At 42.9% G+C, this 24,282-nt stretch overlaps 2 protein-coding genes across 2 annotated transcripts in view; one reads left to right on the top strand and one right to left on the bottom strand.

Moving 5' to 3' along the window:
* LOC306928557 (replication protein A 70 kDa DNA-binding subunit-like) overlaps window positions 1-14,412 on the bottom strand; it is a 66,813-nt gene extending 52,401 nt beyond the window's left edge. The window contains exons 1-6 of the mRNA XM_079508789.1: window positions 14,240-14,412; window positions 14,010-14,057; window positions 13,496-13,583; window positions 11,636-11,738; window positions 10,903-10,994; window positions 10,424-10,723 (exon numbers count right to left, since the gene is read on the bottom strand). Coding sequence (XP_079364915.1) covers window positions 10,424-10,723; window positions 10,903-10,994; window positions 11,636-11,738; window positions 13,496-13,583; window positions 14,010-14,057; window positions 14,240-14,272 — 664 coding nt within the window. The 5' untranslated portion in view covers window positions 14,273-14,412. The remainder of the gene's footprint in view (window positions 1-10,423; window positions 10,724-10,902; window positions 10,995-11,635; window positions 11,739-13,495; window positions 13,584-14,009; window positions 14,058-14,239) is intronic.
* Window positions 14,413-14,659: 247 nt separating this feature from the next.
* smyd4 (SET and MYND domain containing 4) lies at window positions 14,660-23,974 on the top strand. Its single transcript, XM_079508317.1, has 10 exons — window positions 14,660-14,950; window positions 15,214-15,364; window positions 16,917-17,006; window positions 17,217-18,282; window positions 18,544-18,831; window positions 19,935-20,119; window positions 21,031-21,178; window positions 22,189-22,308; window positions 23,043-23,166; window positions 23,473-23,974. Exons 1-10 carry the CDS (start codon window positions 14,817-14,819, stop codon window positions 23,594-23,596), a joined length of 2,430 nt encoding a protein of 809 aa, XP_079364443.1. The 5' UTR covers window positions 14,660-14,816; the 3' UTR covers window positions 23,597-23,974.
* The last annotated feature ends 308 nt before the right edge of the window (window positions 23,975-24,282 follow it).

Raw genomic sequence — 24,282 nt, 5'->3', positions numbered from 1 at the left:
ACCTTACGCCCCTGGTTAAGTATGTTGCTCAGGGACACTTTGACACATAGACCGCCAACGGGAGGAGGGGTGACGTGAGGACCAGGGACCTTCTGATTCCCCGATTGACCTCTCTACCCATTCAGATATGTCTACTTCTGAAGGATTTCTTTACAATGGTCTCTACTTTGCCCACAATGGCCCTACACGGCCACCCTCTAACATGTTAATTTTAAAGTGGCCAATCAGAAGACAATGAGTTTTTAGGGTGAGGGCCAAGCCCCCAGTGAGGCTCTCCAACGTTGAAGCGCTCAGCCCTAGTGGTAAGAGCGGGGACTGCAGGCAGACCGGTGGATTTATGACGAGGAAACCCTGTGCATGTGGGCTTTAACATTGAGCGCCCGTTTGCACTAGACCGTTCTTCCGGGTGCTTCAAAACACCACTGAGCAAACTTCCATCGAAATGAATAGCAGGGGAGGGGGGGGGGGGGGGGGGGGGGGTCTTTCGCTCCGGTTCGGCCTCTATCCTTTTATTACTCTATGTAGTAATGGTGAGGGCCCTAAAGAGACAGGAGCTAATGAAATGAGGGACTGCACAACCTCTGAACTCCTCCTACAGCCACGCCCACACCCTCAAGCCCGAGGGAGGGATGGACCTCCCAGGACAAAGAAACCAACCTGGGGTGACATCAGGGCCTTCTCGACGGCCCCTCTCTCTACTACTCACTCCCACAACACCTCAAAGCCCCCTACCCTCACCAAGTTTAAAACTGCACTTAAGTTAAAACCCACCTTTTCAGACTTGCATTCCCTAATCACCCCCTTTTTTTACCTTTCATTTTATAGCTTTTAACATTTTAACAATTGTTTCCTAATAGTCGTTTTTATTTTGTTGACGTTTTGTTAAGCAACTTTGAGTACTCAGAAAAGCGCTATATAAATTGTATGAATTAGTATTATTACAAAGAGAGCCGTTATGGGTCCATCTGGTTACATTTGTAGTGTAGTGATATTACTGTTCTAGCATTCCTTAGATTTTCTTCATTTTAGAACTTCACCCTCTAAAAACAGAGAGAAGAGAAACTAAATTGCAATGTACTGTATACATGTATGGTGGGAGTATTGCCCATGTGCTGTACGTTGGCTGTCCGCTCTTCCAGTTCAAGGCCTCATGAATATTGTGACTTGAGGCTCCTCGTGAAGACAGAAAAAGATAGAAAAAGGAAAAGAAAAACTAGCAGAGCTAACCTGCAAGGAATGGTTGGCGATGAATAATGAATAGTTTTTTCAACAGCATTTCAGCAAATGTAAATATCTGGTCAGAATTACATGCAGCTCCCACTGTAGCATTCCGCAGGTTATCTGAATGACAACCATATATATCACAATTTCAATGCGAACACAGACACCTTGCTTGGAGTGACGGTGCAAAATCCTTGGAGTACACACCTCGGCAAGAGAGAAACCTTATTTCTGTTTCGTACTTTCTGAGAACTAATCTGATGGAATATTTTGAAATAAAAAGGTTGAACAAAGACAAAACGCTCAAATGACATTCCAACATCCCAACCCATTGAAGGCAACCTTGGAACCTTCCTTCCGCTCTGTTGTCAATAATTTTTTGGGAGCTTTTAAAACGGTGTGCGGATCTCTTCTCTCCTTTCTTAGTTACTTTTTTGGATCCTGCACCCGTTGAAATGTGTGGATGTGCGTGCACCTCTTAACCTTGGGGATCAAACACGACACAGTTAGAAAAAGCCTAATGATGCTTAATGAATGCCTAATGTCTAATGAAAAGTCTAATGGTGATGATGATTGTGATCGTACAAAATTGCTTAAAGGCAGAGTTCACCCTATCAATTACTTACTTTTAGTTTTTGTCGCATTCCTGTTCTAATCCTCCAATTTGTAAATCATTTAAGTAAATAGGAGGCCAATCTTAACAAGAACAATACTATATTAATGATAGGCGCGACAGTAGCAGGCCTCCCAGTGATTACACTTCGAGTTGTTTTGGACTTTATTTTATTTTAAGATAGTTTTAATTGGCCTACAATGTATTACTTCCTTGCGAGTCCTTTTGGTTAAACTCCAAGAGTTACATTAACACCATCAATTATCTCTGGAGGGTTCCTCATGTACATTATGCAACAACCTGTGTTTGTTCCATTTACTCCCGAGTCCCGAGGTGACCTCTCTCTGAGCGGGAGAGGTCCTGCAGTGCTCAATCATGACCTCTCTCTGAGCGGGAGAGGTCCTGCAGTGCTCAATCATGCTGGGAAGGTGGAAAAAACAACAACACACGCCTGCCTCGGCCTGTGATTTTGACAGCTTGAAACGATGATCAGATCAATGTTTTAGTCATGAAATAGAAGTGGTGCTCAATAGTTGTTTTGATTGATTGATTGAAGAATTTATTAACAGTTTGCAGAATTACAGTACATTTCAAGCACAAACTCAATACAAAGGCTGTTAACTGTGAGTGGACGACCCAATTAAGCATTACACTTGTTTCCAATAGGGTCCACCATGTTCAAATCATCAAAACATTTAGAGACGTACAAATAGACACTTCTATAGACAGAACAGGAATTCATCATAAAGGAGGTAAAAAGGGAAAAGAAATATATACAGTGAGGGGAAAAAAGGGGGGGGCGGTGGGGGGGGATTCAGATTTTACGGGGGCCAGTTTCGAATTGCAGCCATCCGTAGGTGCCCTTTGAGAGCGGTTTTGAAGGAGTCAAGGGATTCGCATGTCTTAATGACAGTTGGTAGGGTGTTCCACATTTTGGTGGCATAGGAGCGAAAAGAATTTAGTCCCTTGTTTGTGCCGAATCTGGGTTGTACATGGTTCGTTGCACTCCCTCTGGTGTTGTGGGTGTGGACTTCGTTAACATTAAGGAAGTATCTAGACAGGTACATGGGTATCTTGGTGGTGTATCGAATCTTGTGGACCAGACCCATTGCAAGATGCTGTACTCTGTCGTCGACCCTAAGCCATTCCAGCCTGTCGAAGTGGGCAGGGGTGAGGTGGGTTCGGGGGGCTAGATCAAGTAGGAGCCTGACCAGTTTGTTTTGGGAAGTCTGGAGCCTGGTTTTAAGGGCCTTTGAGGTGCTGTGGTACCAGGAGGTGCATGCATAGTCAAAGAAACCCTGTACAAGGGCTCCTGTTAAGGTCTTCAAGGTGTTTTTGTTGACCAGTGAGGAGATCCTGTAGAGGAATCTTGTTCTATGGTTGACTTTTTTGATTACGTTGGTGGCCATTTTATCACCGGAAAGATTAGCCTCCAGGATGGAACCTAGGTAGGTAATTTCATCTTTACGTGTGATAACATTGTCACCCACTCTAACCAAGAAGCCATTTGCCTTGCTGAGATTACTAATAGAGCCAAAGAGAATGGATTCAGTTTTTCCCAGGTGTAAAGATAGTTTGTTATCAGCGAGCCAGGTGCAGATTCTACCGAGTTCAGAGCTGAGGGCATTTTCAACCTGCAGTTTGTCCCTGTCCGAGACCAGCAGTGCTGAGTCATCTGCGAACAGGAACAAGTTGCAGTCACAAGCTGAAGTCATGTCGTTTACATATATTAGGAACAGTAGAGGTCCTAGTATGCTTCCTTGTGGAACGCCACAGCTCACTGGGCAGTGTGTTATGTTCACACTGCTAGATTAACCTATTAAAATCGGAATAGAATCTGTATCATCTGTGTCACATGTTGCATCATGTGTTTTTTAGTGTGCACACACATACAGTATATGCACACACACACACACAACAAAAATAGCAGATATACAAGCTCACAGCACGTCACTGGGAGCTTGTACATCTGTTATTTTTTATTATTATTTTTTTTTAATCTAGAAGATGTTGAATACATTTTTAACACCAATCTTCTCCCTGGCACAAACCACAAAACTTTGTCCCAATGCAACACCCAGCAATATTTTATCTTTTGGTGGGAGAACACAGCTTGAGTGTTTCAGTTACACTTCTGTCTACTTGTTTCACAGAGCTGGATCATTTAATTTGCTTTTACGGGCACTGAGACTGGTTTTACTCCTGTGATGAAAAAAATAAATAACAATAATTCAACAGCTGACTTCAAAGATATGACTAACTAACAACAACCCTCACAGAAATGTAGTGGAGTACAATATTTGAAATGCAGTGGAGTAAAAGTCATGTTTCCAAATATATATAATGTACTTAATGAGTAGTTCACAAGAAAATTACTTATTTTCAATCAATTACACACCCCAGGAACCCCATAACTCTGAGAGTACGGGTCCATTTGGTTCCATTTGTACACACCCGTACAGAGCCATTTGGAACCCACTCAGGGACACTTTGAGACACACTGGTGTGGCAGAAGTGTTTCCAGTGAGCCAACATGCACAATAGCAGCACCCTGACTCTGTTTGACCAGAATGAAACAGAGCCTTCATTAGTATCATCGGTAACACCAGGAAGTAGGGAAGTGGCCCAAGTGTGTGCATATACTGTAGCCAATTGGGTCTCCTACAGCTGCAGTAGGAGACTCCGCTAGTCTATTGGCTCAGGAATGCGACACAAACAAAAAACATCTCCATGAATCCAAGGCTTCATGGGGTGTGTAAGAACTACTCCTTAAGTACCCCAGCAAGCACGGTCAGGACCTGGACGAATTAGTGACAATTAGGGGCCAAATCAGGTCAAACCAAGACTATTCAGATCTGGCCCAGAATATCACCTGATTTCAACCAACATAAATTCTGCCCACTAAGACAGGCGTCCCTGAATGAATCAGAGAGAGTCCAATAGAGGTCACTCAGGCCAGATCAACTTAAATCATATCATAACTAGTCAGATCTAGCCCAGAATAGATCCTCCCCATATGGGCTGTGATCTGGCCTATAGTCCTGAACGTCACCGGAGTCACCGGAGGACGTCATCATAACGTAATTTGGCTTGCTGGGACAGTCATTGGTAAATATCAGTGGTTACTGTCCACCACTACATCCAAACACAACACAATTTAGATGCATACTGTACATGCGGGAAGTGTTTGGGGTCAAATGTGTGTGAAAACAAAGTAATTCTAGCCCTGGCACAGCAGGCTCATTCTGGGTCCTTAAGATCAAGGCTCTGTGGTCAGCAGAACAATCGCACGCGGCAGTAGAAAGAGACTCTTTGTATCCAGAGGGATCTCTGGGGTAGCACGGATCAAAGGAAGCACTCTGATGAGCTGCTTAATGCAGCGCCGAGTGTTGAGGCAAATTACTCTCTCTCACCTTCTGTCATTTCCTCGCTCTCTCTCTCTCTCTCTCTCTCTCTCTCTACCTCCCCTCCTACACCTCTTCCTCTCCCTCTCTCTCTCTCTCTCTCTCTCTCTCTCTACCTCCCCTCCTACACCTCTTCCTCTCCCTCTCTCTGTCTCTCTCCGAGGGGCCTAAACTCAGCGCAATATTCATGAAACCTTGAACTAGAGGTACTGCCGGCCTACACAAGCCCCAACACTCAAACAGAACGCGCGCATAGCCGCCCACATACACACTCACGCGCACGCTCGTTGCACGCACACACACACACACACTATATGCCCAACACTCATTATACATCCCCCGCACGCCCACACACAGCCAGCTCCTCCACAGAGAACTGTTGGATATGTTTCTGGCACATAACAAAATCAATGTCTGTCTTCAAAGCGGCCAGCTGTAGAAAACAACTTGACTGAGACAAAGGCCAAGATAAAAATAACAAAGTCAAATACAATTCTTGGGCTACGATACATGGCACTCCATCATTGGTTCCCAAATACAGGGCCCATTTTTGTCCACGGACTCGGTTTTAATGGGTCTGTGATCTTAAATCATGTACAGGGTTAAGTAGAACAAACATTACAGAGAATATTTGGACCGAAAAGGTGTAGGCTGAAGCCATAGCTTTAGCTTATAGTGCCTACCCTATTTAACTTGTTTTATCCTAATACAAATAACAAAACTTTGATATACAGTTGGAGGCCATCGATATTGTCCTTTTCTTTTTGCTGAGGTTTGCGTGATCTGCGCAAAAGGACAGTTAACCCATTTTGGGCGGGAACCCCTTTTGGTGTTTTAAACATTATGTTATAATTTAGCTATTGAAAAATAGCAGATCTACAAGCTCATAGCGCGCCACCGAGTGGCGCGCTACGAGCTTGTAGGTCTGCTATTTTTGAAAAATCGTGAAAATATTTATTTCAGAAAACTGGAGGATTTATAAGGATTTTTTAAAATTTTGAGGTCAGGCCTAAATGGGTCAAATAATAAGGGACAATATCGGTGGCACCCAACTGTAGCTTTAGCTTATAGTGCCTACCCTATTTAACTTGTTTTATCCTAATACAAATAACAAAACTTTGATATAGATAGTTGTCGACGTGGTACACATGCTGCATGCATGATAGCAAATAGTAGAAATTGCCTAATGGGATAATTGAGACTTTAATCTTTCCATTTCATTAACGTGGCCAAAGGGGTGGCTGCATTCTGCTGATGTGTTATTATGCTGATGATTACTAAGACAAAACTGCATTTTAGTTTATTTTGTGTCTTTAGGCTATCTCAACACGGAGCTCACCTAGTAAGAGAGCATATATGATACCCCGCTGTAAGTAACGCTGCATATCATCCTCCCTCTCTCCCGCCTTTCCCTCCTCACTCTCTCTGTGTTGGTTTGCTTTTCTGTTTTATTGTAGACGGTAACAAACTAAATACTGGGGGATTTTGGGGATTGTCTGGCCACGGCGGCTAGAGGCTATAGCTCAAAGTTTGTCTACCAGTCTACCAGCCAAAACAGCCAAAACAGACTGATCAGTCAACTACTAAAAACATTACATTAATATATCAGATCCTGGTCTAATGTTTGTGAAGAAATATATTGTGCATTCCAGGCAGTGACACGTAGAAAAAAAGAACTTGAAAGCAAAAAAAGCACATGAACAGCAAACCTTTGTAAACACATCCGAAAGCCTTCAACCGTATGCACAGGCCACCCGCTAGTTAAGAGCTGAAAAGGTGACTTCAGGTTGTTTCTTTTATATGAAAAAGATAATTACTGCAGTCTCATCAACCACTTTACAGCTGTATGATGTTAAGGGGACCATAAATGATAATGCAATACCGCTTTCCAACCAAGTCTCTTGCTCCCTCTGCTGGTGATACAAGGATTTCCAAATAGAGATTTTCCTCTTCTGAAATTATCAATGTCAAAATTATCTCTAAATAGCGTTCTCATCACGATGAGGTCTTTTGGTAGGCTAACAGGGAAGTTATATAGGTTCTACAGGCAGATTTCTAGTGGAATGTTTGCATTGGGTTAAGAAAAGAAGCTATGCAGCAAACAAAAATATAGATCTCACTGATTATAGGTCCGTTTTTTGAATTAATAAAATATATTATTTTTTTAACAAAATAAAAATTACCGGTATCTGTGATAAACCAACACGTATTTGAAAAACAAACAGACCTACTGATCTAATACTAGCAGTATGGTTGCAAGCTAAAAACAAACAGCAACAGACAAACAGCACTGGAAATGTGGCCAGGAAACCTATAGAGCAGAAATGTTTACTCACTACCGGAAACAAACTGACACTCTTGTCAATAGGCCCAGCCAGTACTGGAAATCATTTGAATTAATGTTCTGTTATAACCACTAAGCAAAAAGATCCAAGTGATATGATGACAATGAAAAATGTCATACGGACTGTCATGAATTTGATGGAGTTCCATTTAAGTTTGAAGATAGCTTATGCTAATATGCTTACATTTAACCTTAACCCATTTAGGCCTGATGTCGAAATAAAAAAAACGTTCGCTCTGAAAGAATATATATTCAAAGATTTGTGCCGCATTTTAACGATTTTTCAAAAATAGCAGACCTACAAGCTATGAGCTTGTAGATCTGCTATTTTTCAATAGCTAAATTATAACATAATGTTTAAAACACCAAAAGGGGTTCCCGCCCAAAATGGGTTAACACTCGCATGACTGAAGTAAGGCCACCTACCACTACCACACACATCAAGCTGAATTAAGGTCAAAAAGCCCTTTTTTTCCCTGCAATGTTATTGGCTACTGTCTCCAGAGGCTTTTGACAAAAACGAATAGGCAGGGATGGTATAAGTATGCTTAAATTCATATTTAGAAAATGTTTCAGATAAAAAAAAAGATTTAAAGCTTCACGTGGAAAAGGTAATCAACTTCAAAATCTCAAAATGGATGAGAAAAACCTTGCAGACACTCAAGTGTTAAAGAGTGAACTTTTTAACCACTCTTAAGCCCTATATACTTAAGGTAGTTGGCCGAGGTCCTATATATATCATCTAGAGCTGCTATTTTTGGCCCAGAATGATTTGGCCCAGGTTAATTGTACTTAATATATAATTGTACTAATAATTATTACATTATAGAATTCTGCATGTGCAGCGCTCGGTTATGCTACAGGAAATGTTTGAGGAGCTCGGAGTGCATTGCTGGCCGTATGTTTGTCAAACGAAGTTGAACTTTAATTTAGCTTGCCAAACAAGTTCTCTGAGGACAAAGTTGTTTTATACTCCAGGGGTTCCCAACCTTTTCTCAGGATCAGAGCTCACTTGAAAATCTCAAAGGCGTTCACAGGCCACCGATCTGACAACTTAACTCGGCAGCCGAATCCGTGTGCATTTTCATGTTTATTTTAATTATCAAACAATTGTATTCCGTCTTCAATCAATGGAACTAGCGCTGTATACTTTTTTGGCAATTATTTGGGGCCCACTTGCATATCCTCATGGTCCACAGGTTCTGAATCACTGCTCTATGTGATAGAGCAGTTTGTTTTCATCAACCCACGACTATGCTTTGACATAATTTGTCTGCGACATATTTTGCCATTTCTGGTGACAGACACAGCAGACACAGTGCCATCTCTCCCCAAGAATGAATTGCCATCTGGTAGTGTTAGTGGAAATTGGGACCCATCAGATAGGGATTATAGAGGTGTGTATCTCCTATATCCTCCTCAGCTAACCTTTCTTCAAAACTGTCCATGGTACGTTGTTGCTGGTAGATTCAGATTGTGTTAATAAAACGGCATGAATCACATGCACACCTTGAGTTTCTGACTAAGGATGCAACTAATAGATAGTCAGTGGCACAATGAGCCGACATCATGACATCAATTGTTTCAAGATTTAATTAACAGTGTAGCCTAAGGCTGAAATACAGTTAAGATGTCCCACATACGCAAATTAAAATGAAAAGCATAACATGTCATCCTGTTTTGGTATGAATCCAGTGAGCACAGCTAGCGGCTTCGGATGTTACGAGACAATTTAATGACCGTCATCATCAGCCCTTATCATGACCACGCAATGTAGCCAGTATGGACATGTTCTACCTACTGACGTTGTTATCAGCCACCCGCGGTAGGCAGTATGTAGGAAATGTCCATGGCTCCATTGCATGTTCTGATAAGGAGCATTCTGACTTGAATCGGTTGAGAACATCAAAAGCGGGTGGCACAGCAGTATGTTGAGTGGGGCACTCTGTTGGGTAATGGGTAGGCAGTCTAGGACGGTTAACAGATAACATAAGGCTAAGGTAGGCAGTCTAGGGAAAACACGAAACGGACAATTAGATCACGGATGTTAACCCCGCCCCTGTCATTTCCAGGGGTTGGGAAACCTCTCCACTTCGTTTACTTGCCCATTGTCTTCAGCAACAATAAGATTAGTAGCAAGATCAGTTGCCTCACGTTCTCCCCCCCCCCCCATCCATCCATAAATAACGGATGGCTTGGACACACTGGTGCTAATTTTAATTGATTGCATGTTGCTTGTGCAGCTGTTATATTCGAGCACCATTTCACAAATATTACATGCAACTTTGTCATCATCTTTCCTTGTGAAATGGTCCCAAACAGAGCTACACCATCGCTCTTAATCTCTCTCTGAACTAGTACCTGGTGCGCAAACGGGTATTTATTATTATGCAAATTGACCAAATATGTTTAGCACCGCAGGTGATGCTTAATAAAAAAAATAGAATAAAGTATTTTTCTTCTTTTTTAAACGGCTGAGAGGCTGACCATTCATTGACAACCATAATTCTGAAGAATTACACATGATGTTCACATGGGTTAAAATAAGCAAAAAAATCTCTGAGATGCAAGAGATGTCAAATTGGACTTTGGCAAGGCAATGCATTAGTTTCTCCGCAATTATGTCATTTTGTTCTTAACCAGAGACGGAACTAAATCTGTAGAAACAGCGTTCCGTTTTTATAGACCAAATATCTGGAACAAACTCTCCCAGAAAAGTGCTCTGTGTCTTACTACTTAATGTTTTGTGTGAAGCACTTTGAATGACCTAGATTGCCTTTCCCATTGTTATTATCGGTATCATGATGAAGATAGATAAACATTCAAATGCATGGCACTCACCAGACGTGGAGCTGTTTGATGGTCCAGGACGTGTTGCAGTTGGAGATGCAAATTTGAAGCTGCTTGGGGTATGCTTCTGAGGAGAGAGCGAGGTGCTTCGAGGACGCTTCTCGGGAGAGGAGAATGGAGAGCTTGGAGCTCGCTTTTGGGGAGAGAACGATGTGGTGCTTGGACTGGGCTTCCGAGGAGAGAACGATGTGGTGCTTGGACTGGGCTTCTGGGGAGAGAACGCTGTGGTGCTTGGACTGGGCTTCTGGGGAGTGGTGTTTGGACTGGGCTTCTGGGGAGATTTTGTCGTACCTGTAGGTTGAACACACCGCATAAAGGAGTTGTAGATGCTGAGGTGTAAACTTTCCCAAAGTTAAAGTTCCCAAACTTTCCAAAACGTCTCAATGATCCACAAATACACATGACATGGCCACACTTGTACAAGATGGATTAGAGCGAGTCATTAATTTATTTATTTGAAAGAATCTTACCATTGCCAGAATATGGAGTGGGATTTCCAATCCTGTCTCCAATTTCCTCAGCCGACTTAATTACATCCATGTCCAATATAATAACCACACGTCTGAAGAACAAACACAAAGTACAAAACATAATTATGCCTCTGCCAGCAGACAGCTGTGCCCGGAGGCATTATGTTTTGGGTTGTCTGTCCATTCATACATCCCACCCTTGTGAACATACGCCTTGAGGGAATTTTGTCAAATTAGGCAGAAACATGCACTTGGACTCAAAGGTGAAATGATTAGAAGTAGGAGGCCAATGTCATTGCGACCGCACAAAATAGAGGGTATGCACATGCATAAAGTGAATGGCAACAAAGTGAGTTTAACATTGTTTAACGCAATCAGATATTTCTGTTTGGATGTAGGCCAGAAAGTAGTTTTTTGCCACGAGTAGGCGTCCCAGATAACTTCTGGGTATGATGATGATGTCACACGCAGCAGCGCACACCCTCTATATGTTCATAAAATGTCTTCACTATATTACTATAAAATAGCATAGTACTATGTATACTGTATATAGTAGGCCTATATGGGTAGATAATGAGTATAGTACAATATACAGTATATTATGAATCACACAACCACAATGTGTTTTTCTACTTGAATACATATAGAGCACGAGAGCCCAAGGAGTAAGTGAGGGGAGGAGGAAGAAACGGAGAGAGGAGGTAACTAAGCGAAACAATGCATGAACACTTACCTTCCATCTGACAGTGTGTTGGTAGTTGTCCTATTCAGCTGGCACACACAGTGAACTGCCATCCGCTCAGACAGACTGTTTAACTGGGTTGCTAGCATGAAGTCTACACACAGAAACAAGTGAATAAGCATCTGCAGCGTACACAAACAGACCCACTTTCCTTTAGGTACCATCTCAGAAAGACTAGCTATTCGAATGGAAAACTGGTAAGATTAAAAATAGTTATAAACACACACTGCACACGTATCCCAAGTATGCAACTGAACATAGAACAAACGTTCCAATACATACTAAATGATATGATAAATGTTGACTAGGCCAAAACATTCACATTCTGTCCGAAAAACATAAATAGGTGAAATTGAGGCAATGTCCATGTCCTTATTTTAAAAGTCAGTGCTAGTCATAATGTTAGCCTTTTTTTTCCTCAAAATGTGCCTTTAACAGGTAGGAAAGTATCATCAAAACAAAGGGAAGCGAGACAAGTACACAGTATATATATTTTTTTTTAGGTTTTCCCGACAGAGACACCTGGGATTCACAGCCAGGTCTTCTCCTGTGTGGACTCACTGGACTGGGAGACCACACATATAGCACTCACTCATGCAGAGGGAATCCCCTCTTGGCAAGAAGGAATCCCCTCTTGGCTAGGGGAATTACTGGGCTTAATATAAGCTTCAAGCAGTTGTCAACCAACAGGTGTCCTACTAACACAACAATCTACATTTCTAAATGGAACAGTAGCGAGACCACCGCTAAGCACTGCACATGTTCTGGCATTATTGTAATCATTATTTATTTATTTTTTATTTATACGTTTATTTAACAGGGACAATACAAAAACAATGTATCAAGTTGTAAAAACATGAAACCGTTGCATTGTACATAGGGTTTATAGCCAAGGCTAATTTGCAGCCCTAGTCCCCGTTTAGGGACTGGGCTCTCAATTTGTTTTGTCTCAGGTTAGTTTTTTGGCTTAATCTATGTCAGCGGTTCCCAAACGTTTTCATGTCAAGGACCCCCAAAATGATACTCATTAGGCTGCGGACCCCCTATTTGAAAATATATGCCAAGGACCCCCCATAAGAGAAGATTGTTTTTACGGCTCTAGCAGTGATTTTCAACCATTTTCATTTCAAGGACCCCCGGTTTGACTTGACTTAGGCTACGGTCCCCTATTTAATGGTAATTCTATCTCTGGGACCCCCAATTTATATTGTAAAATCAAAGTAAATTTAACTCTGAGAGTGTACAAATGGAACCAAATTTGTGGTTCCATTTGTACACTCTCTGAGTTACAGACCCATAAGGGTCCATTTGGTTACTAACTATCATTTAGCTGGGGACCCTCAAGGACCCCTGTGGGTCCCCGGACCCCACTTTGGGAACCACTGATCTATGTCATATTATGTTACAACAATATGTGAATCTTTCCCTCTAAGATCCAGTACGTCACGAGGAACACTGTTTCCATTAGGACATATTGAAAATAACTTTTTTTTACTTGGTGTTTAACCACTGTAGCCTCGAAAACCCAGACGTTTTTATTTCCAGGGAGAAACCACTTGAACCCCATCAGCATCCTTATTCTGTGGTGAACATTCGCCAGAAATAGCCGATCACACCGTGACCAAATATTCTCAAAGAATCCCTGGACTTGTGTCACTGTGTCACGGCATCTACTTTGAGAAACCCTGCTCTACTACGGTCTACCATAGGTTGAAATTATGTTTAATTCATTCAAATAAGTTCTGGATCACAGCTTTTAATGTTCAGCACTTTAACATTGTACCAAGATAACATGCAAACAGATAGAAGCCATGTGAATGTGTCATGGATGCTGTTACTACTAGTACTCACAGATGCTGGAGTGCACACCGTCACTCATCATCAGCCGGAATTTGGGTGGGCCGGGGCGGGCGGAGTTGGCAGCCACCTCACCAATTTTCTGCGGATCCAAGCCACAAAAAGAGCAACTGTGCGTTTTAACTCAACAAAAATAGATTTAAAAAAAAATAGCGTTGATTAATACAATCTCACTTTTTGGGAAGTAAATGTTGTACAAAACTGTTCCCAACAATAACACTGCAGGGTGCACTGCTATTGTGAATACAAATTATCCAACGAATTATTGGTAAATATAAGAATCGGCAGGTTTCATGGCTATAAACTTTACTGACCTGTGATGTGATGTTAACTGTAGTTTTTGCCGTTACAAAGATATATCTATCAACATTGAAAATAATGTGCACATTATGTTCACAGCTTAATTTCCGTTATGTTTGGGGGGGGGGGGGGGGGGTCATTTTGATACATGTTTATGAGAGGACATGCACAGCTTGATGTCATTGTTGAATGCTTTTTTTTCACTTACCAGCACTTGAAGCACCGGTCTGTTCACCCCCTCATTTTTCATCAGGGCCTACACAGGACACCAATCAACAATGTTCAACACTTACCAAAATAATGTTTGCCATGTTGCTGCAAGCAACAGTCTACTGCACGTTATTGATGCATGATATCTGCTCCAACAGCATTAGCATATGCAAGAAAATTCCCATCAGGTATTTCAATCATTATTAGTTTATTGTTGACAGCGCCTACCTCAACGGCCCCCTCTGTTAATGTTACAACCATATCTTCTCAATACTTCATCAGCTGATTAGTGTTTAGAGCCACTGGAGATGAAGAGCCGTTGAACTTGACGTTATTATTACACGTATATACTTGTGTTTTGGTTTGGTGTTTTACAGGGCTGCTGTTTGGACATGCGCAGTCTTCGCGAGACTTGTACTGCTTCCTGGTTTGTTTCAGACGTTAAAGAAGGAACAGCCACATACGTCACGTCGTGTGTGCTTTGTCTTTTTATTTTTCAAACGTTTATTTGATTGACAAAATGTCAAAGGCGTGTCTTATTCGCCTTTGTGTTTTATTCCGGTTTATTCAGACGCGTGTCCACTTTAGAGTATAAAGTGTCCACCCGCGGCTGTCATTGACTTCAATCCATTAGCAAGAAACGTTTCTTCTCCAGTGCCTGACGTAGCTGACCGTTCCTTCTTTAGACAGCCTTGGTTGGTTACCACATCACATGCGTGCTGCTCGCTTAGTGGGCATAGAGTTATAATAATACAAATACACACGATTATTGTTACGAACAGATATATTGCTTCTTGTTTCCATAATGGATCTTCCATGCGTCCAGTGGCAGGATCATGTTGCACAGAAGTGGTCCAGACTGGATCCTGCACGTAAACAGTGCTTTACGTCTCTGCTGGAGATAGATGATGTTTTCCAGTTTGGCTTAACTCAGACAAAGTGAGTTGGTGTACCTCTTCTCTTCATCTCATCTGTCACCTTACACACTGTTCTATAACTGTTATACATTGTAAAGTAAGACTGTGCTGTATTTGTAAGACTCCTTTAATTGCTTTTGCTTAATCCACCTCCTAATCCTCCTGATGTGATGAATCATATCAATTTGGCAATGAATTTACTGTTTGTTTGTTTACTACTAGTGAGCCGCTTAAAAAGTGACATTGGATTGCATTCAGGTCGTCTTGTCTATTTCTCCCATCCAGTCAAGGGGATGTGGACCTTCTCTCGAGCATCTCCAAGACCAAGGCACAATTGGTGCAGAAGGACCCAGAGAAAGCAGCTATTTCCAGGGAAAGGGGCAACTCTTGCTTCAAGACCAGAGACTACACAGGAGCTGCCCTGCACTATTCACAGGTCTGAGCACAGTCGGCACACATGAGCTGCATAGTCAAAATGAGTGAGAAAGTACAGTTGTAACTTGTAACCAAATGGTAATGGACCCTTTAAGTTAGCGTGGAAAAGGTCAGTTTTAGTAGGAGTTTTGTCCCCTCAGCCAGTGCGGCATTAAACAAACTGTCCTGCTGATAGGATGGTTCTGTGTACTGTACAGTGAGGACCTCATGTTTATGTATTTTCTTGGTGATATGTTGTTCTGTGCTATGTTGTTGTTTTGTTGTGGGTGTTTTGAACAGACTGTGAAAATGAATGTCCTTCGGGACAAATATTGGCAGATCTACAAACTCACAATGTCTTGCAAGAGTCACAACGCGTTGTGAGCTTGTAAATCATCTATTTTCACAATTGTTGCCTGGTTCTTATATTATTTGATCATTTGGCCAATGTTTGACCAGACTTTTATAGTATAGTCAATAGTGTGTTGATTACTTTTGATGCAGTAATGTTTTTTTTTAAGATATAAAAAATTGTCACTTAACTGTCAACCCTGTGAAAAAGTTGTTTTTGTGCCGAAGAGACCATTTCCAAGTTCCAGCTAACCCCTCCTCAGTTTTTATGATCTTTTAATGGGCCCTCCAAATACCCAAGAAGCTCTTTCAAAATGGGTTCATTTATAAAGATGTTGTTAAGCAGGTGTTAGTCAAGGGGAGTTGGAGGCAGATTAGCCCTAGAATTGCTTACTGTATATATTGCATACTTATTATTTCTTTGTATGTATAACACATCTATATCTAACCCTTTTTCGTGGAGGGATTAATCTCGGCAGCATTCTAATTTGTGACGCTCCATGTGTACTCACACAATTGTGAATTGCTGTGACTTGGGCTCAGCTCTTTTCTATCTAGTGTCATATCCATTTGTAAGTTCTGGCAGAAAACATGTGTATTTAGTCAAATATCTCCACTTTGCCTCAAGATTCACATTGACCACATTCTCTTTACAGGATGGGATGCTATGCCATTCACACACAGTAGCATTAAACGTGTTTAAGTGTCCCTCAATGAGAGCATAATGTATGAAGCACACAAACAGACAGGTGTGATTACTCTACATTGACCCCTGTCAGTTTGTCACATTTTTGAGTGATTACACACAGCGTGACAAATTAGAATGTGACCACCGCGGTTGGAGAGCAAACTAGTGATATTTTAGCATTTCACTAGAGAGGGACTATGTTCAGAAAAAAGGTCCCGCACATTGTCTAGAACTTGCAAAAAGGACGCTCTTTATTAAATTGACATTTCGGTCGTTAGACCTTCACAGGAAAGACAGAGAGGGACTAAACAGTATATTGAAAAGTCCTAATAATAAAAATCTGTCACACAACTTAATGTATGGATTCATCATGACGGTTGTCCTCGCCCAGAGACAAGATCCTTTAAGAAATGCATGAAATATTCTTGATAATGTAAATCTGAAATTGTGTACCTTTTGCATTGTGTGATGTCTCATTTTACACACGCGTATCAACACTCTTCTCTCTGTCTGTCATCTCTTATCTGTGCAACAGGGCGTGTGTTTTGCGCCCCAAAGTTCAGAGCAGCTGTCTCTGTGCTACGCTAACCGCTCTGCAGCACTCTGCCATCTGCACTGTTACCAGGTGAGATGGATTTTCAGCACATGATAATTATCCTACTTAGGGTGTGTCGTCACACACACAATGACCAGGCCACAGCTTTTTAATTGTTACTGCATAGTATTTTGATGCACCCAGAATCACAATTTTCATCAATTAGTTATAGGTCTACAGTAGCTCTCGAGTCTCCTATTTTCTCTGCAATTTTGACTGCAGCGTTTCTCGTCTCCTCAGGAATCTCTTGATGATATCGACAGGGCCATGGCGTTTGGCTATCCCTCTCATCTCCAATACAAACTGCAGGATCGCCGTGTGCAATGCCAAAGCTATCTCTCTTGGAGTCAAAGTGGAAAGCCAGATTATCCTGAACCAAACTCGGGAGATACGAGAGGAACTGGAGACACAACATATGTAAAACCAGCCAACGAATCCATTCATAACGGCATCGATCCACCAGGCATTTCTCAAGGAGTAGCTGTTTCCTTCAGCCCAGAGAAAGGGCGACACCTGGTGGCTACAGAGAGAATAGCACGTGGACAGGTGATTCTTGAAGACAGGCCATACAGCTGTGTCCTCATACCGTGGACGGAGGAGATGAGAAAGAATGAACGGAGGACAGAGACCAAGGAGAGAGGATTGTTTGGGACAGAGGACAGGCACTGTCACAGGTGTTTGAGGGAAACATTATGTCCTGTGCCCTGCGAAGGTTGCAGCTGCAGCCGTTACTGTTCACGTGAGTGTCTGCAAGAGGCATGGGAGGAGCATCATCGCTGGGAGTGTCCGCTTGGGGCGCCGCTGATGGCACTGGGTGTGATGTCACAGCTGGCCCTCAGGGTCACACTGAAGGCGGGGTTAAAAGGTGTCCAAAGTGCCAGGGAGCCAGTGAAAGACGGGAACAGTAGTTATAAACCAGTGACGGAGCCCGGGACCGAATGTTCAATTACTGGTACTTCATATGACAGTATTAATATTCAGCCATCATCCGTGCATTATGGTGACTCATACTCGAGTGTCTACCACCTGCTGCATCACCTCGACGGCCACGGTGCCAGTCTGCGTTTCCTCTGTGCTGTGACCGCTGCCATGCTTTACGTGACGCTTAGCAGGACAGGGCCTCCACCTGTGCCTTGGGACCTCGAGGCATCCTCCTCTGTGACAAACAGCCAATCACAGGGCCCGGAAGCCGAGGGTGGATCTGTAGGTTGGAGTCCAGACCTGTGGCTGCTGGGAAGCGTGGTTTTGAGGCACTTGCTGCAGCTGAGATGCAATGCTCAGGCAATAAGCATGCTCCAGGATGCAGGTGAGTCAAAGATGCCAGTAAACCTAAAAGAGAATACTTTTTCACTTAAAGGATGGATGGGCTGACTGATTTTCCAAAGCCATTCATTTCACTACCGTATAAATCCTTCTGACTTGAATGTTGCTTTTTGTCGTTACATGATCATTGCATTTTAAAGTGGTATGTTCCTTTTTAACTGAATGTAAATGTCCCATTCTACCAAACAAATGGGGAATGTTACCGCCGCTGTAAACGTATTCATCTCGTCTCTGCATCCCACAGGTGTGACGAACTCTGTGGTCCAATCTAGCCACGAAGTCCGGATAGCCACGGCAATATTCCCGACACTGAGTCTTCTGAATCACTCCTGCTCGCCAAACACGAGCCTGGCATTCAGCCTAGGAGCAGGTGCACAAACCAGCTTGTCACACTCTGTACGCTCTGGCCCAGATGCATCGTCCCATGCCAGCGAGCGCATAGACAGATTCAACAGCAGTGCGCGTGGTGTCGCCATCACTGTCAGAGCATCCAAAGACATCGCTCTGGGACAAGAGATCCTGCACTGCTATGGTGAGAAAAGGTTTTCTACTGTTTCCATGTCTGTTCAGACATATCTTTCTGTCTGTCTAAATATTTGTGCTAATCATGCAGTGTTATTTCATGATATGGTGTCTAGTTGTCATAGGTACACTATACAGTGGTTCCCAAACTTTTTAGACCCAAAATTTAAACTAGACATTCGCCTGGCACGCAAATTAACAATGGAACTTACTGGAGCTTAAGCGCCAGGGCCCGCAGCTTGCAGGGCCCTGTGCGAGACTATTTCAAATAGCTACAGCTGTTGCTTCTGTCAAAACCGCGTTCATGGATCACCGATTTCAATGTAACGCAACACAGGAACCCCAGCTAGTGTTTTTGGTCATCCAGCTGTTTCTTATCCACTCGATTGGAGGAGAGTGGAGACTCAAATATAGCAGATCCAGCGTCGGGGAGCAGCCTTATAACTCGGAGCAGCGGCAATCGTCCTGGTGGTGTGCTGATGCACGCATGTTCATTCACTGGCCGTATAAAAAGTGCTGTTTGTATTACTGTACGTGCAAGTGAATCACATGCACGCCTGTGAATCGCGCGTGCATGGGGCCTTTTGATTTGGTGTAGCACTAGGGCCCTCGGAGGGGTTGATTCCCTGTGCCCAGGACCCAAACTAGTGAAAATAGCAGATCTACAAGCTTCCATTTTTCTATGAAATTATTTCGAAAAATCATTGAATTTATTTCTAATTAATGGAAAAAAAAACATTAGACAAAAAATAAAGGGATGTTTACTCCTGACCCATAAAAATGTGTCTGCGTTCCACATACGGGTCCTGACCCACTGTTTGGGAAACACTAATAACAGGAAGGAGGTAGGGCCCGCACACCATTCTTTTGGTAAAGAATTACTTTATTGAATAAATAGACAACGTTTCGATCTTGACAGATACTGACCTGACGAAGATCTGTCAAGATCAAAACGTTGTCTATTTATTCAATAAAGTAATTCTTTACCAAAAGAATGGTGTGCGGGCCTTACCTCCTTCCATAATTGCCTTATTGGCCCTGCACCCACTGTCAAGGTGCGTGTAAATAGGTATGCTCTGAAACACTAATAACACCCCATCTTTCGTCCTTCAGGTCCTCACAGGAACAGGATGGCTATGTGTGAACGTCGGCGCCTGCTGCAGGAACAGTACTACTTCCTGTGCACGTGTGAGTCATGCGTCCAGCAACAGGAGGAGGTAGAGGAGAAGACAGCGGGCAGTCGGCAGGGGTCAGGCGCCTCTGGACTGCACTGTGCCAAGTGCAAAGGCTCACTCAAGGTGGATGTTGATCTATTTTAGAACTTGTATTTGATTTATATGGGTGGGTGCCGAGACGCAAGACCAGGGCTGCCGCAGAATACTTGGAATCTATCGATATCACTTCAGTTTAACCACTTAGACCCTCTATACTGAGTGAAATGGACTTGAGTTGCACTTTACTGCGTTCTTTTTCAGTTTACACTGAATCTCTTCACCAAAAATAGCCGATCTACAAGCTCACAACGTGTCGCAACGTGTCACGCGTTGTGAGCTTGTGGATCTGCTATTTTTGGTGAATGTCCCCCCCCCCAGAATAGGGATGATGGGGTTCAAGTGCTTAAATGGAAAGTAGAAAGTTATGTTCAATTTGCCCAAAATGGATAGTAGAAAATATTTTACATATTTATGTACCGTAAAATGACTTAAATGTAAGGTGCTACTTAGCTACTATCAATGTAATTCAGGGGTGCATTGGATGAAAAAAAATATTTACAGGGGTGACCTGAGGCAAAAATATTTGAGAACCTCAAATAATTTGATAAACTTTTTTTACACAAACAAAACTAATCTTTTCCCCCAATTCCACCACCACGTTTTTTTGTTTTTAAGAAACCTTCTGATCTCCATTTGCAGGAGAGTGTAGTTATTCAGGATATATTGAAGATTTTTTTGCAATTTGTTTGAGGTCAAATGGTATTATTACTGGGGCGGCTGTGGCTCAGGAGGTAGAGCAGGTCGTCCAATTATCCATGGGTCGGCGGTTCGAATCCCGGCTCCTCCTGTCCTTAGGCAAGACACTGAACCACCACCACGTTTTTTTGTTTTTAAGAAACCTTCTGATCTCCATTTGCAGGAGAGTGTAGTTGTCAGAATTTGATTTGTCTTTCAAATTTGTGTCAGCCAACTCACTTGCCATCTGGCCGTTTCAGAAATGTGAAGTGCAAGAAGGGGTCAAATATGTGTGTGCACAGCCATCCTGCGGTCAGCATATATCCTCCTCTGAAGTGAGCCGCAGATTGCAGGAAGTGAGGAAGCACTTGGAGAAAGCAGTGGACCTCATGGAGAGAGACAGGCCAGGTGTGTGGCAGTGACAAATGCTACTGTAATTTCACGCAGGACTCGAGTATGCAAATGGACCAAAATGGAGTATATGGGTCCATTTAGTTCCATTTGTATACTCTCAGAGTTACAGACCTGTAAGGGTCCATTTGGAAGCCCCCGAAGGAACCCTGAGTGTCCCCGGAGGACCCCACTTTGAGAACCACTGGAGTAATGAACCCTATTGGTGGTGTGTTCACACAGGAAATGTAAAAGATGCAGTCTACCATTCAATAGGGACTTTAAGCAGCTACGGCAGTCGGCTCCGGCAACCGGAAATGGATCAGTGCTCGACACATAAACCTGCTTGCCGTCGCAGCCCTTTCTACTACGGCAGAATCTACACTTACATGTCATAACCATGTTTATTGAAATTATAGCTGTCATACATTTACACCGATTGCCCCATCACCTCTCTTATGCTGTGTAATGTGTTGGCATGCTCTGAATGAAGAAATAACACTAATACCATTTGTCATATTAACCATGTTTATTAATTTAAAACGGTTTTAGAATAACACAGATTGCTATAGCACCTTCCTCTTTCCACTGCTGATCATGTCCAGCGCATGTAAGAATTAAGCAATATCGGCAAGTTAGCTGACGCGCGACGGGGGATATATATATATTTTTTAAGTGTTTATGTTTGACACATGCTGCATCGACGCGTCACCATGGGAACCAATGTTGCCGTCGCCGACGGCTGTTTGCTTAACGATTTTGACAGCTACGGCGACTGCGTCATAGCCGCCGTACTTCCGCCTAGCGGAGCCGTCCTGAAAACAGTCGTTGCTTAAAGTCCCTATTGTCAATGGAAGGAAGTCAGTGACATTATGTTGCAAAGACCCAATGATGCATTGCAGCTGCTCCAAACAACTCACAACATGCCTTTGTGTTGTTGTGTCTTCCCGTGTGAACCATATGAGTCCCTTTTGGAAGTATCTCACAACAGTTTCTTACTGTATAATCCTTATTTGCTTTCACCTCAGATGAGGCCCTGAGGTTGCTGCAGAGGACCACAGTGTCTCAGTCGGCGCTGATCCTCACAGAGAGCCATCCGTTACAGGGGGAGGTCGCAGATGCCATGGCCAGAGCACACGCAACAATGGGTGAGAATGCAAGCTATGCAATCTATGTAATGAAAACCGAGTTGGAGATGAGTATCACGTTATGTTGGAATGCACTGCCCAAATGTGCTGACCTCATCACATTTGTCAAGACGGATATGGCCGTTTTTAGCCCAAGATTAAGATATCATGAATCCAACGTTTCAGCAGGTAAGCCTTCATCAGGGAATGACTTACTTTACAGGCCTTTTTCAAAACCTTCCCCTCAGACAATTCCAGGCAACCTTTCTTCTGTTATTCAGGATATATTGAAGATACAAAATCAGCTGAGTTTGTTTTTTTGCAATTTGTTTGAGGTCAAATGATATTATTACTGGGGCGGCTGTGGCTCAGGAGGTAGAGCAGGTCGTCCAATTATCCATGGGTCGGCGGTTCGAATCCCAGCTCCTCCTGTCTACATGTCGAAGTGGCCTTAGGCAAGACACTGAACCCCACATTGCCTCCAGTGGTTGCCACCATTGGTGTGTGAATATGGGAAGTGAGGACGCTGGTGTCGACTGTTCAGTGTTTCTCCTCCCAATGTATGAATGAATGGACCATTGTAAGTGCTTTGAGTAGGCACGTAGTGCATAGAAAAGCGCTATAAAAATGCAATCCATTATTATTATTACTGGACTCAAGGCGTGACGGGATGAATAGTTGTTGAGTGGTGCCCGCTGCTGGACATTGGGGATTTTGCAGTCCTCTCACATGTTTCCACTCTGCTGTGGCTGTAGGTGACTGGACCAGTGCAGCTTCTCAGCTGCAGCGCAGTGCTGTGGCCATTCACTCGCAGTACGGAGAGGACAGCATTGAAATGAGCAGACAACTCTTCAAACTGGCTCAGCTACACTTCAATGGGTGAGTACAGTGATTCTCAATATGTTCATGTCAAGGACCTCGATTGGAAAGTATTGGGTGCCATAAAAGATGATTTGTAAAATAAAATAAAATGCAACCATACAACCTCACAATACGCTGTGAGCTTGTAGATTGTGTTAAACTTTTCCTCGTTTTGCTGGGGACCCCCTGGAATCTTTTGTACCGTAATGTGCCGACTAAGACGACTCTGATAATAAGATGACCCCCATTTTGTTTACAGTACAGTATGGATACTAGGGTTGAAGTGGTTAATAGGCTACTTGTGTCTCTGTGTTTGTCACTCAGTGGTGCCGTAGGAGCAGCCCTCTCTGTCATCCCAAGAGCCAGGCGACTCCTCTGCCTCCACTGTGGCCCTCAGTGCCCTGAACTACATGAGCTACAAGCAATGGAGGACTGCCTGCAAGGGTAGTCTTAATGCAAGGGTAGTCTTGTGTAAATACAACATACCTTGTTTATTTTGGGGGGCTCCGATGAAGACCTGTGTACGGTATCTACATGGAGGTGGTATATTTTTGTATAGTTGGACAAGATCTTCAATGTTGTCTTGCACTCTGCTGGTAAACCAGGAGTCAGTGATTTCATTGAGTTGATACTGTACAATACATGGAAAGAGACAGAAATGACATACATGTAGCTCCACCTCTTGGCCTCAAGGTGGCAGCAATTATCCATTGACAAATGCCAGTCTCAAGGTATCAGGATGGAGCATGTGTGAACAGAGGGGGCATGGTTGGAACATGGTATGGCTTCTTGAACTGACCTACAAAATCAAATGTGTTGCATGTTATAGCTGTCATCCCTTTTTTGTTAATGTCCATAATAGGTACATTTGCTTAAGCTGCACATGACTCAACAGCAAAGGTTTATTCAAGTCACAAAAGCCACTGGTCCAGTGTTAATTTTGTTGACTAGTGTAACCCAGTTACCAAACATGGTTGGTAATCTGTCAGTCATGTGATATAAGTATAAAACAAGAAAGGATCACATAGTGTTTTTTGTCAGGTGAAAGAAGCGCTGTCTGATTATTATTTTAGTAATGTGTATGTTTGTGTGTCACAACCTCGCGGCCGTTGTTTACGTTCGTTTCCGACGTTC

This window comes from Electrona antarctica (assembly GCF_951216825.1).
Source record: "Electrona antarctica genome assembly, chromosome: 8".
In the NCBI taxonomy this organism is placed as follows: Eukaryota; Metazoa; Chordata; class Actinopteri; order Myctophiformes; family Myctophidae; genus Electrona; species Electrona antarctica.
Note: the sequence above shows the minus strand (reverse complement) of the source record. Positions and strands in the feature narration are given on the sequence as shown.

Excerpts from the sequence above, each read along its gene's own strand:
- smyd4 (XM_079508317.1), top strand. The coding sequence starts at position 14,817 with ATGGATCTTCCATGCGTCCAGTGGCAGGATCATGTTGCACAGAAGTGG. Across the intron at positions 18,832-19,934 it reads AGAGATCCTGCACTGCTATG|GTCCTCACAGGAACAGGATG; the intron begins GTGAGAAAAGGT and ends TTCGTCCTTCAG. Across the intron at positions 20,120-21,030 it reads AGTGCAAAGGCTCACTCAAG|AAATGTGAAGTGCAAGAAGG; the intron begins GTGGATGTTGAT and ends TGGCCGTTTCAG.